The sequence below is a fragment of the Hypomesus transpacificus genome, chromosome 13 (assembly GCF_021917145.1).
Source record: "Hypomesus transpacificus isolate Combined female chromosome 13, fHypTra1, whole genome shotgun sequence".
Taxonomy (NCBI): domain Eukaryota; kingdom Metazoa; phylum Chordata; class Actinopteri; order Osmeriformes; family Osmeridae; genus Hypomesus; species Hypomesus transpacificus.
This window is the reverse complement of record NC_061072.1, coordinates 8,628,447-8,642,499: the sequence shown is the minus strand read 5'-3', so window position 1 is coordinate 8,642,499 and position 14,053 is coordinate 8,628,447. Positions and strand designations below refer to the sequence as shown.

Below are 14,053 nucleotides of genomic sequence, written 5' to 3'. Positions count from 1 at the left end.
CCCATTGACATGAGCGCTTGATTTACATGGGGGGGCGGCGGTATTCATGGCTGTGGGAGTTCCATGGCTGTGGGAGTTCCATGGCTGTGGGAGTTCCATGGCTGTGGGAGTTCCATGGCTGTGGGAGTTCCATGGCTGTGGGAGTTCCATGGCTGTGGGAGTTCCATGGCTGTGGGAGTTCCATGGCATGGATCAAGTTCCTATTTGGCCCCCCCGTCAGTGGATGGCTTGTCGTACCCATAGTGAGGGGATTGCAGCGTTGGAGACAAGCATCCTCACCTCAAGGCATCAACGCAAGGTCATCTAGCAGTCTAGACTCAGCGCCATTAAGGATTACATCAAAAGCCTCAAAGCTCTGTCCCACCCATCCCCCCCCCACCCCCCCCCCCCCCCAAAAAAAGTGTTTTTCCAAAACACTGGTGCAGACAGCACGTCAAGCGGTCCGAGTGAGGGAGGTTAGGTCAGCATGTTTGAGGCGGCATGAAGGATTGAGGGCATAAGGGTGGGGAGAATGGAAGGGTGGGGTGGGAGACTATGGCCGATATAGAGCGCATGATGTCACTCCATCATGGGCGATGACAGGTCAAGTGACATCCCTCACGATGGGACAAAAAATTGTTTGAGGACAGAGGAACTACCAGACTGTGACGGTGATATCTACGCCGGTGAAACACGGTGCTTTACGGCTGTTTATAGAACGCAGCACCGCAGAACAGCTGCTTTTTTCTCTCTTTTGTTACCCAGCAATCTCAACCGCAGCAGAGAGTCAGATGGGGGTCGGATGGCTGAACGGTTAGGGAATCGGGCTAGTTATCAGAAGGTTGCCGGTTCGATTCCAATATGACAATGTGTCCTTGGGCAAGGCACTTCACGCTACTTGCCTCGGGGGAATGTTAAATGACTGCTAAATGACTAAATGTGAAAGTCGTGAGCATGCACTGCTCGACACTCACAAGGATCTGGAAGCCGTAGTTTCTCTGGACAGGAAACTCGGTGACGTCGTAGCAGGTGGACAGGTCGATCTCGCCGTCCAGGTCAGCAGCCTGGGAGAGGTCAAAAGGAAGTCAAAAAACGAACTGTGACATCTGGTGGATTAGTTACATTTAGGAAACTGTGACTTTTGAATGTTTTGGTCATACCTCCTCGGCTACAGAATCTCTGTAGTATCTCAGGCTCTGGTCAGTCAGAACAAACCAGTGTTTCTTCCACTGGAGGAGAAGATGATAATCAAGTCAGTTTGAGTCAGTCTCACCCACCAGGATAGCTTGGTATGGGGTCACTGATGTGACACAAAAGTCTTTGTGAAAGATATTACCATGCCATCTTCATATAGCTTGGTCATCCATCCTTTCTTGAAGTTCAGCAGATCAGGCTGTAAGGGAAAGTCACCACAGAAAGTCAAGATCAATGGTGAAGAAGAACAACAACTTGCAGCAGCTTCATGATGGTTGGCTCACTGCACAAACTTTAGGTTCATATACTGGCTGACTAGCTAGCTGGGATGGACTCTTAATGCACTCAACAGTTCAACACTACTAAATCACTTTACAGCTGACTGCCAAATACTCCAATTCCATATACAAAAATAGAAATACATGTTTTCATTTTTGTATATGGAATTGGAGTATTTGGCACGTGATGTTATGAGAAAACTGTGGCTGAGAACAAATGCAGTATCAAGTTTGTAATCACGTGTGCAATTTCTTTTTTAGAATTGACTAATTTTGAAATAATAAATTACAAAAATCCACATGAATGTCGTTTAATATTTCAGTACTTTACCGTTTCAAACTACTTTACCGTTTCAGTACAAATGTCTAAATCACGAGCATTTGCATTTCCTCAAGTTATTTTTCCTTATTTGTTTTTCTGTGCCAAAAACACTGAATGTCCATTCAGAGCACCAAGAGGTGGTGCATATCTCCCACCAAACCCCCACTGAACTCAGCCATTCACCCCACGCTTGCCCCCCTTGCAAGCCTATTCAGTGAAGCCCACATGACAGCGTTCCTTTCACACAACCCTAGCACAGCTCTGACGGTACCTTATTTCTGTTGAGCTTGATCAGGTGTGGGGCAGCCTGGCACAGAGTCATCACACACACTCTCACACCTCCACTCAGTCAACTTCTCAGGAAGCAGCGTACACAGGTCTGCAGCTTTAACGCGCTCCACACCAGCTATTTATATAGAAAGGGGTGACGGACGGACGGGGGGCTGCAGGATTCTGGCAGCTGCAGCCCCCCCTGACCTAGCACGCGCTGACAGGAAGACGCCCCAACAACAGCCATGGGCCGACCCCAGACCAGCCTGCCTGGCGCTGGGAGGCTGAAACGAGTGTCAGCCTTGTCACTCATAAGGAGGACCCCCCCCCTCCCCCTCAGCGCTGAACAGCAGAGTTACGACGCTCATAACCGACTCATATTTGAACCACTTTGATTCCTTGTAGAGATGGCCGATTGATTCAGTACATTGAAGTATGAACCATTGATTTAGGAACCACTCATGATCTAATTGTATGATGGCATTTTGGATAGTTTAAGCCATTTACAAAACTGTGTAAAAAAATATAACAACCAACTATAATGTAGGCTAGCAGAGGTTCTTTACCCACAACGCAGCACAGATCTCGCCCTACAATGGTTTCCCAGCCCTCTTACCCGGCCCCGAAATTCTCAGCAAGAAACTAAGAGTGCAGACCTATAAATCTCCATGGAAACCAACAGCCCTGCTCGTAAACCTTCAGCCTCTGTCTCCTGATGACCAGAGGATCTCACAGGGTCAAACAACTAGATTTTAACATACTATTAAAAAATCCTCTTACTTTGGCGTAATTGTAATATCTGGAAACTTTCAGGAGGTGATTTCCATTTGTATAAAAAAAAAAAAGACTGTAAAATTTTACAAATCTCGTAATTATTTCTACTAACAATCCCAACCGAAGTATATGGTACGTGTACTGACCGCCATGGAAGACTCGGTCACTCTGCGGTCGAGCGACTTGGCTCTGCGGAAGTTCAAGAGGGAGGAGCTAGACACATCCGGAACTGAGCGTTGATAAGCAGCGTCCAATGACATATCCTGAAAACACAGGTGATGCACAGCACCTGAAACCCCTTCTGAACACCACAGCTGACATGGAATACACACAACACACCTGGAGCACAGTTCAAACCAGTCAGGTTGTTCAGAGTATGTCTAGGTTCCAGAACGTCCAGACATTCTCAGCTTTACTTTAGGAAGGCTTGTGTTGGTGTGGTGAAGATGCAGTACCTGCTTGCAGGACAGGGGGCGCTTCTCGCTGCGGCCCTGCCGCTGGACGGACACGCTGCGGGAGGAGGGCTCCGTGGAAGTGCTGGTGTCCATCTGCTCCTCGCCATCCACCGACTCGAACCGGCCAATCACCTGCGAGCGACTGGCCGCCACAAAAACACACATTAGAGCCTCCCTCTCTCACACGCTAACATTATTGGGCATTTCTTATGAGATACTGTGCATTCCCATCTCTTCTTGGAAAAGGTAAGTCCGTGATGATGTCACTCACTTCATGTCAGTGAGAAACAAATGGCCAATAATCAGTCTGATTAATTGATGATGTCATGTTGTGAGCAAGATATGAACCACAATTTAGAATCATTCAAGATGAGTGGGAGCCAAATAATCGGTATATCAGCTTGTCAGAATCATTAAGCTTGAAATTAAGATCAGAGCAGCACTTTGGAAGCGACTTCATGCCAAACTAAACAACCAAAATTGCATGTATATAATTCAAAGCTCTCTCTTACAGAAGAGTCTCATGTGAGTACAATATGACATTGTAAACAAGAGGCCCAAGAGGGTGAGTACATTTTGGCACATAACACCTTACGTAGGTACTGAAATAAAAACAAATCAAAAAAGATCATTATGAATAGTGTTTTGTGTGTCCCTCAGAAATTTGGGAAAAGGCAGGCAGGTGACCAGGAGAGGGTTGGGGACATATTCTAGGAGGAACAGCACCGATGGCACCAGCAGCGTTAGCTGAACCTTAGTATGGACCTGGACTGTGAGTGTGTGTGTGTGTGTGTGTGTGTGTGCGTTCCCAGGCAGTGTTGAGGTGAAATGAAAGAAAGCAGGTGTCAGCAGTGGTAACCAGCAGGGCGGAGCAGCAGAACAGGGCAGGGCGGGGAGTGGAGGGCAGAGGGGTTGGGAGGGCTGACTGTCAGAAGCTCCTGGAAGAGATGAAAAAAAACAAAAAAACAAATAGCAAAGTAGCCAGAGCAGGAGAGAGCGAGTTAAAATGAGACCAGTAAGTGTCTGGAGAAATACCCATGCAATACAATTGCCCTTTTTAATACTTGCAAACAAAATAAAATCACCTTTAGTGACCTCAAGAAAGAGCAGAGTTATTGAAGGAGGCCAAACAGAAGGTACAATATGCAAGGAAAGAGGGACCACAAGAGGGGGCTAGATAACATGCATGTTGACCACAGTGCTTGTAAACAATACAGAGGCCTTTGCATGCCATCTCCAGTAACTTCACTTTGGGAATCTTCCACATTAACTGTACATAACTAACATTTTAGATACGTGTTCCTTTATTCTCCTTTAAGGGACCAGAATAATATGTATGTTTATGGGAGAGCAGATGCTGTTTTGTTTCCGTTTTTATTCTTTATGCTTGTATTATCTATGAATCTATCTCTTAGGCCTTTTAAAAAATAAAAAATAAATTATGGGTCACAGACACCTGTCCTTTATTTTTAATCTTGTTGGCAAGTTCATGGTCGTTAAGGAGCGTCGGTTATCGGTAAATAATCTAAATCCCTGTTCTGTGCATGTACAGTATTTACTGTGTGTGTGTGTGTGTGTGGCACATCTTCATTGCTCCCTCACCTGCGTTCCTCCCCAAATATCCGAGCCACCTCCTCTCGTCCGGGGCTGCGTGTGCGAGCCCTCAGCTCCTGGCGCTTCTTGTCGGAGCGGAACGCCTCGCGGTGGCTCAGCCTCCTCGCCCGAGGCACGTCCGACAGCGCCACGTACTCCCTGCCCGCTCGGCCCGCCCTTCCTCCAACGGCCGAGCCAGCGCTGCCCCCGCCCCCGCCGCCACGTCCATCCCAGCTGGGGGCGCTGCTGCTGGGCTCTGAGTCCAACGAGCTCTGGGAGGAGCTGATGGTGGAGTAGCAAGGCGACAGGAGGGCGCCGGAGGAGGAGGGAGAGAGGAGGGGGGCGCCGAGGGAGGACGGGGGGAGGAGGGACTCTGGGGAGGGGTAGGAGGAGAGGTGCGAGTCGGAGTCCGAGGGGCTGTACCTGTGCTGTGGGGCCCCTGAGGCTGTGGTGGTGGTGGAGAGGAGGGTGGTGGAGGAGGAGGACAGGGGCAGGTGCAGGGGGGGCGGCTCCGTCTTGGTTTTCTCCAAGGAGAAGTAGCCGCTCTCCACTCGTACCTTTCGACCGCTGCTCAAGGTGCTGCTGTCTGAAAACGAAAGCCATCGTTAGGGATCGGGTTTCATCTGCATTCTCATGTTTGACAGCTTCCCTCCTCCTTTGCAGACAAACATGCGAGTGTGTGTGTGTGTGTGTGTGTGTGTACCACCCTGTGTCTGGGACAACAACTAACTACCCTGACAAGAGGCACATTCACAGCAGCCTTAAATCAATAACGTCCCTGTAAACCAAAACCTAACAACATCAAGCCCCGACCGGCCCTCTGCCCACCATCACGGGTGTCCACAGGGCTGGCGGCCGGCAGGCTCTGACCCAGCTGGCTGAGGCAGGACGCGCTACGGCTGCAGGGGATGCTGGAGCGGGCCCAGCGGGCCTCCTCCTGCCACAGGCTGGCCCGGCTGGGCTGGACCCGCTCGGCGCTGGCGATGCTGCTGGGCGGGCAGGAGATGCTGCCCCCTCCTCCCATCCCCATGCTTCCGCTGCTGCTGGTCACCGCCATCTTGGCTGGGCCGGGCTCCTGGTGGGGTCGGGTGGGGGAGTCAAAGGTCGATGGTGGGGTGTAATGAGGGTATGGGAGAGGAGAGAGGGGAAAAGAGATCGTTATAAAAACGTAGAGAAGTTGAGTAGGAGGTAGAACAACAAGTGACGGGGGAGACGATGGCGAAAAAGAGTTATTTCATGAAAAGGTTTGTCAACCTTTTCTTCTAGTTCTGGTACACTTTATTGAGTTTGTCGCCTTCGCCATGACATGTTCTTGAGTTGAATCCAATGGCTTCCTTTTACATGTTCAATCAAGGCTTAGCACAGAGACAGGCTCTGCAAAGACTATTGTTGCTTCGTAAGTGAAAACTGACAAGACTCCAGAAAGAGAGAAGGCTGGAGGGAGATGTAAAGGGAGGGAGAGGGGGAGAGAGAGAGGGAGGGAGGGAGAGAGAGAGAGATAGGGGGGAGGGGAGAGAGAGAAAAAGAGCTTGAGACATAGCTCAACAAAGAACAAAGAGCTCCTTTATGGCAATACCACCTGTCTTGTAAGAGAACAAAGAACAGACACGGAGCACATTGAGGTGGGACTGAGATGAGACGACATGGGCCTCTTCATACCTGCCAGTGTCACACCTGCCAACCCCACACCAGGAAGCTGCAACTGCTCATTCATTACAAGTAGGACCACAGTACTGTACTTACGGTTACATCTGGTCTCACCAAGTATTTGTGGAAGCAGTTAATGTGTAATAGTGAAGGTTAATGACATGTTCTTGAGTTGAATCCAATGGCTTCCTTTTACATGTTCAATCAAGGCTTAGCACAGAGACAGGCTCTGCAAAGACTATTGTTGCTTCGTAAGTGAAAACTGACAAGACTCCAGAGAGACTCATGTGTTTCATCAATTATTTTGTATGCAGAGATTAGTAGGCCTCACCAACAACAACAAAATCCCCTCAGAAAAGACGAAGTTGAATAGCACAGAACCAAGTGGATAGACAGCGAGGATTAAGATTAAGAAACAAGCCAGCATTCAGATTTCACCAGTCCCTTGTTTACTTGCGCACGCACACACACACACACAAACAAAATTTGGTATATGCCACCAAAGCAGCAATCACTCCTGGTGAAGAGATTTGCACAATAAACTGAAACAGTAATCCCATATAGTAATTGGGATTAGCAATTTAGAGATTGGGATTGTGCAGCTATTGTAGATTGAAGCACATCAAGTTAGGCTGAACTGAACTCACAGCATGTCCGTTCATGTCCCCGGTGGAAAACCGTCGACTTGGAGATATTCCAGCCTGCCAATCACACACAGCCTGTTCAGTGGAAGGGAGGGGTTTGTGTTTGACTCACCAATAACCTACTACTGCAGTTACGTGGCACTGACAGTTGATCAGACCCAAATGATAATGAGCTGGCACAGCTGAGGAAAAGGTTTACACTTGAATCGGGCTATTAATCAGAAGGTTGCCGATTCCCGGCCGTGCCAAATGACGTTGTGTCCTCGGGCAAGGCACTTCACCCTACTTGCCTCAGGGGGAATGTCCCTGTACTTACTGTAAGTCACTCTGGATAAGAGCGTCTGCTAAATGACTAAATGTAAAAAGTCATATGAACTCCACTTCCTTCCTGTATTTCCAAGCCTAGCAACAGGGCATAGGGATATTCACCCAGCTCTACCACAAGCCAGCCAGGTAAAAAAACCTGCAGCCACAAACGGGTTCTACATCAGACGCCGTAGCATCTTATCTGCAGGCGCCACTGTGGCTGAGCGGACACACGTGGAGCCAGGAGTCCCTGTGAGACACGGCCCTCCTCCCTCCCCACGCTACAGGTGCTGTTTGTCTTGGAGGGCACTTCCCACAAGACAAACAGGTGTTTCTCCGAGCGTGTGTGTTTACCCAGCAGGCATGTGTGTCCTGTAAAACTTGGGACTGAGCGTTTGGAGGGGTTTCAGGCGGGAAACGGGTCTGTCCTCCCAAGTGGTGTGCTTTGGAAGGACGCGAGGGAATGTCCAATTTGTAGACGTTTGTCTTGTGAGAAAATCACCACTAAAGGTCATTTTTTACACTCAAAGTACATTCATGGAAGTGAATCTAGAGAGAGAAGTCTAAGCTTACTGGTGAATATGAACTCATTGGCTGAAGGACTGGTTATGAAAGACAGTATGGTCTTTGTCGCGTCATTTACATGTAGCTCCATCAGAATTTCAATAAGTTAGTAAATTCGTCAATCCCTCGCGACACTAGTCAACTCAGCAGGCTTTTAGAAGGAGCCTCCACAGACTCATTCTAAGCCTGACCCTGGGTAGGCTGGCACCAAGGAGGGGGGTCATCCCAGGGTTGCGGTTCTTTCTTCCACAAATGAGGCTGTTTTTGCCAAACCCAAAGCAGGGTCACTGTGTTGCTGCCATTAGAGGCCCCAGACAATGAGCCCCAGTCTGGCTCCCCGAACCACAAACCTGGCTGAGCCCCAGAAAACAAAATCAGGAAGAAAGAGATGAAGCAAAAATCTCCACCCCCAAGTGGGTGGTCTTGATTAGGGGCATGGGATATGACCTACTATGACTTCATCCAAGTCATTCAAAACCTTTGTTGTTGAGCTGTAACCTTTTGGTTGGACACACTTTTACTGCTGAAGCTAGACCTGCCTACCTCAGAACACCCCTGTAGCGGAGGCATGTACCAACGTAGCCCACATCTCCCGTCCTGCTGGGCATCCTGTGTGTTCTCATGTCGGCGCCTCTTTGAACCCTCCGAAAAGATGATGACATGCTACCCCTCGAGGTAAGTGTCTCATTCTGAATGTGGGCTTGCTAATACTCGGCCTGGGTTGTGTGTCATTGCTCATTCTGCCACATGGTGGGAAGCAGATAGGAATAAAGTCATATTTTTTCCCCTCTGGAGGTATGAGGGTTCACTGAGAGCTACGTGAGGCTGGAGGTGAGGCTGGAGGTGAGGCTGGAGGTGAGGCTGGAGGTGAGGCTGGAGGTGAGGTTACCTGTGGGGTGGGGGGTTCCACCTTGCGTTTCTTCTTCTGGTTCTGCTTGTTGGTCCGAGGATAGACCGTCAGAGCCTCCTGCCACCTGAGGAGACAAAGGTCATAAGGTCACAAGGGGCTGCTATGCCCTGGGGTTCACACTCAGGTGGGCAGGAGTAGGATGTGCTGAGGTCCAACCCAAAGTGAGGGAGTGGACAGCCTCCTCTGGTTTAGGTCTGGGTCCAAATTCACAAGATTAGCATCACCAACACCAACAAGCTAACAACACAAACGCTATCTACAGTATCAGATTCACAGTCTCTTAAAGAAAGCCTTTCTTACCACAGAAAGTATACAGGTAAACCAAGGATGGACATGAACCTACATTTAACATGTCAGTTCTGATCAAAGACTTAACAAAACAAGCCGGCAGTAGCTAAACACCATGGCATGGAAAACAAACGGTGAAGGTACAGTTCTGTGTTTTTGTCTAATTGAGGAGCTAACTGCCATCACTGTGGAGCAGAGCACTTGAAAGCTATCAAATATTCCCCCTTCATTGTCCGCCCGCCTTGTGAAGAGCGTGAAAGCCTATTCAGCCCTTCTGTACTGTGACATTTAACACCTCGATTGGAAGCTTCCCTTCAGCATGCCGGAGCAAATGGATAAAGAAAAAAAAAGAAAAAAAAGAAATCAACAAAGATCCGACAGAAATACAATCTTGTGTAATCTTGTCTAAGCGTACCAGTGTTCCAATTCACTGCCCTCGGAACTTTGGAGTACAGGAAGATCTGGCAACACTGTACAGCCAGGACAGAGATGAGCTTTGAAGATAAAAGGTCATTTTGGGGGACTTTTACCATATGCACAAGTTGTAAAATAAACATATTGTGCACTAAATCCTCCCACTAAAGTGTTTTTTTTAGCACATTCACACAAATCGGTGTGTATGTACAGTTCCCTCTAGTACAAAATGTTGCTACCGTGTAATCTGTTATTCATTCTGATGTTATTCTTATAATCTCTCTTTGCGGTAGTTTGAGATTGGGAAATGAGTGAGTGATTACTATTTCGGCACGCTGAGAGAGAGTGTGGCTTATTCTACACTATGAGAGACAGACACAGAGAGAAACATGAGAGATCCTCTTAATCTGAGTGTTTGTCATTGGCCCAACCTTGTCAGATGGCAATAACACTGTCTGGGCCAATATGCTCACAAATTGGCATAGGTCCAGAATGAGAGGACTGTGTGTGTGTGTGTGTGTGTGGCGTGTGTGGGAGTGTGTGTGTGTGTGTGTGTGGGGGAAGATAGCTGCTGTTAGCAAAGCTAGGATGAGCTCCAGAGGAGAAGAGAGAAAGAGCGAGTGAGTGTAACAGTGAGGCAGGTCGGCAAAAATGTGGCTTGTGCACTGTACTCATTGTGAGGTCACTGGAAATAGGTGAGTGAACTGAATAAACAAACCCCAAAGCAAAGTGTTCTGAGGGCAGAAGACAGAATGTGGAACCTGCCGGGTAAGAGGAAGGAGCTAGTGTCAGTACGCTGATGAGCCAGCACACAGGGGAAGTGGAGCCTGTCACGAGTGCTGGCTGAGGGGGGGGGGGGGGGGGGGGGGGGGGGGGGGGGGGGGGGGGGGGGGGGCAACAAGAAAAGGGGGATGGGGGGGCACACAGGGAGGAGAGCGGCAGAGGAATGTGCACAGTCATTGCACAGCGGATTAGGGGAGAGAGAGATTTGGGTCTGTGCTGCTCAAAAACAACCAGCAGGGGGCAGAGCGGTGACGACAGCAAACAAAGCCCTCCCTGGGATTCAGTCAGGTCGAAAGGAAACCAGGAGGGAGAAGAGGAAGGAAAGAAGCAAACGAGATACGAGGGAAGAGAATGAGGAGGCAGGACAGACAGACGGGGAGAAGATGAGGGGGTGACCGTTACCCGTTGATGATCTCGCGACACTCCGCCCGGATGAAGTGTTCCCTCTCCGGGGTCAGGATGCAGAGAGAGTTCTTCTGGCCCGTGCGCGACTCCCCGTCCACCACGTCGGAGCAGTGGTTCATGTTGATGGTGCCCTGGGGTAACGTGCTGGGCTGGAGGGGACAGACGTGGAGAGGGGACAAGGTCAGAGACAGGCCTGTCCACAGGGGTCAGTCCCTCACAACGTTGGATAGACAGAGAGACCAGACAGACACAGGTCTGGATATATGAGCAGGAGAGAGAGAGAGAGATAAGTATTTATGGTCACAGAGTTGTGGTTGTTTATTACCATTGTGTGTCACCTTAGAACGTCAGAGTTCTTTACGGTCATAAATATTCCGAAGCGATTGCGGACATCTGCCATTTGGGTACGGTCACACAGACACTAACAACAACAAGCAGCCAAGTGCGAGGCTACACGCTGATGTTAACACCCTCGCCAGGGACGCAACTCTGTCCACGCAGGTAAACACACACCAGCGCACTTCACAACAACACCCACGACCACATGTTTACAGCGCCTCGGCTAAAGTGACTCATGTTCCCGGAGGGGACGCCTCGGAACTTGGGGAACAGCTCTGCCCGTTCTTGTGTAAACATGGAGAGTTCACAGGTTCAGAGTTTGTGTGTGTGTGTGTGTGTGTGTGTGTGTGTGTGTGTGTGTGGGCGAGACTCAGCCGTTTGACTGTCCACTCTGGGAAACGGTTGGGTCGAGATGACAGAGTTGGGCTATCTGCCGCGTGGCTTCGTGGACGCCCTATTCCAAACACAGCGTATGAGCTGTCAGGTTAATACTGGTCTGTTTCCACTGGACTGAGCAGGGAATCACATACTGGTTTGTGTAGGTTCATGGAGGTTTGTGAGTGTACACACGTGTGTGTGTGTGTGTGTGTGAGAGAGTGTGTGTGGACACAGTTCATTTGCAGCACACAGTGAACATGACCTGACGCTGAGAGGGAGGACACCTTGTTCCACCTGTCACAAAGTTGCGCTGCGTTTGACACCACGTCAAACAAGGACTCGCTCTCTGTCGAACACGCATAACAGTGTCAGTGTATCAGGACACTTGAATGTGGACTTGCTAGGACAAAACGCCATTGTGCGTATGAATGTACAGGCTTTCTGTACATAAACGTACACACACACACCACACCTCTAAGAGAAACCAATCTCTGCTTTACACTGACCTTCCTTGGCGAGTCAGAGGAGAGTCAAACCTAAGATACAACCAGACCTCTGCTTGTGTCGTATACTGAACAGTCCTACAGAAACCAGCAAGAAAAACCTAGCAGGCTTCTACACGGGCACCTCTCGGGGTCCTACCGACCTCCAACCAGAAAACGGGCAGAATTAGAGGCAGCAAACCACCACAGATGTCCAGAGGGCTTTGACAAGGACCCACGAGTGATAAATTACAGTCGTCACCGATTCTGAATATATTAAGAGACAAAAGTGGGAGACCAAATTAAAAGGCAACAGGGTCAAGTTAGCGGATGACGACATAAATCTGACTTCAGAGCCACCATGCGAGCATACTAACCATAGCCTGCCAATCACAGAGCCATTTAGACTCATGAGGGGCCTTTGATGTGGACGGCGAAGAGAGTGATTGACATTTTATGGTTTTCCCGCCCCAAAAAAGTGGTCGGGAGGCCTCGATTGACCTTACAAAGACGACAGGTGCCTCCGATTCATAAAATTATTTACGGGAGGAAAGTTCTCTACATAAACTCTATCCTGGGTCACGAGCAGACATGTAATCTACCTTCAGCAGTTTAAAAAACGGAAGGTAAAGAGACGATTGGAGAAGTAACGTTCAAAGCAAAAACTGTGAGAATGTTGATCAGTTTCAAAGACCTACAGTTCAACACATTTATAATCTGACATTATCTAGCTCTGAACATTCCAGTAAATTCGGCAACTCTCCAAAAGAGTTGATTTTTTGCGTCTCTGTCCTTCATTCAACACAATGGCGTTCTGATTGGATTCTGGGGCCTCTGGGTTGACCAGTCTGCAGAGGGCAGCCGGGCCCTTGACTGGGAGGTGGAGGGGCTGCGGGCGAGCAGCCGCGCTTGACAGACAGACAGCTGGGAGAGAGGGGCCCGGAGCCGAGAGGGAACGGTGTCAGCTTGACATGAGAGCCCTGTCACTGTCAGACATGGGAGGGAGGGAGGGAGGGACGGACGGAGAGACAGAGAAAGGGCGTAGGAAAGTACAAAGTGATTTGAACTCTGACTCAGGGGCAGAGGACCATCTGTTCAGGTAAATAAACAAACGTCAGGCTCACGTGTCCTTGGGCTAGGGTCAGAAGAGGACAGACAGGCCGAACAAATTGCTAATACCGTGGACAGTTGTCCAAGCTGCCTAAACCCCTCGGCTTTCAACCCAGCCCTGCATGCTCTTCACCTACACCAAAATTAATTTTCATAAAAACATTACTGTGTACTGAGAGATTATGGATTGCTGGATTTTTGTGGAGAGTTAACATGCTTGGTGTGTGTGTGTGTGTGTGTGTGTGGGGGGGGGGGGGGGGGGGGAGAAGGTGTGGGGAATGTAACCCAACCAGCACAGGACTGTCACACGTGTACCCCCCCCCCCACGCCCCCCCACCCCCCGACAGCGTCAGCTGAGCTCCGCCAGTCCCCAGCCAAGCGGCCTCCAGCTCCCAGCCCCCGATCCCCTCCACAACCCCCCCCACCCCGCCAAGTCCCCCAACCCAGTCCCGGTCGCCTTTCCCTGGGCCATCACACTCCACAATGAGCTCTTTGTGGAGCAGTGCTATAGCACTCACACAATGTGGGATTGTCAACGACTGCCCCCTCTCCTCTCCCCTCTCTCCACCTTCCCTCTCCACGAGGAAGTGACCAAGATTTCAGAGACATCGAGCAGAGAAGAGAAAGATAAACAACCCTTCTTTTGTGACGGATGCGTGGAAATGATGAAGGGAGGGTAAACTGTGTCGTTTGTCTCGAACCGTGCTGCCGGCTCCACTCAAGACTGAGCTCAAATGGGGATACAAGAATAATGTGTGTTTGTCTTGGTAAGAGAGCAAAACTATGAGGCGGACAAAGAGAGAGAGCAAGAGGGAAAGAGAGACAAAGACGGAGGGGAATTCCCCCCCCCAAAAACAACAACAACAACATGTTTTGAGATGTTATGATAACATGGCTCATGGTTGCAGGTGTGCCAAC

At 49.6% G+C, this 14,053-nt stretch overlaps 1 protein-coding gene across 8 annotated transcripts in view; it reads right to left on the bottom strand.

Moving 5' to 3' along the window:
• Positions 1 to 14,053, bottom strand: part of si:ch73-103b11.2 — a 48,061-nt gene that overhangs the window by 13,206 nt on the left and 20,802 nt on the right. For 5 of the 8 annotated variants that reach the window (XM_047032816.1, XM_047032814.1, XM_047032812.1 and 2 more), the window contains exons 4-13: positions 10,824 to 10,975; positions 8,916 to 9,000; positions 7,160 to 7,213; positions 5,694 to 5,940; positions 4,875 to 5,451; positions 3,273 to 3,414; positions 2,964 to 3,080; positions 1,316 to 1,372; positions 1,140 to 1,208; positions 954 to 1,043 (exon numbers count right to left, since the gene is read on the bottom strand). In XM_047032816.1, coding sequence (XP_046888772.1) covers positions 954 to 1,043; positions 1,140 to 1,208; positions 1,316 to 1,372; positions 2,964 to 3,080; positions 3,273 to 3,414; positions 4,875 to 5,451; positions 5,694 to 5,940; positions 7,160 to 7,213; positions 8,916 to 9,000; positions 10,824 to 10,975 — 1,590 coding nt within the window. The remainder of the gene's footprint in view (positions 1 to 953; positions 1,044 to 1,139; positions 1,209 to 1,315; positions 1,373 to 2,963; positions 3,081 to 3,272; positions 3,415 to 4,874; positions 5,452 to 5,693; positions 5,941 to 7,159; positions 7,214 to 8,915; positions 9,001 to 10,823; positions 10,976 to 14,053) is intronic. The other 3 variants (XM_047032815.1, XM_047032819.1, XM_047032818.1) reach the window with 2 other exon arrangements.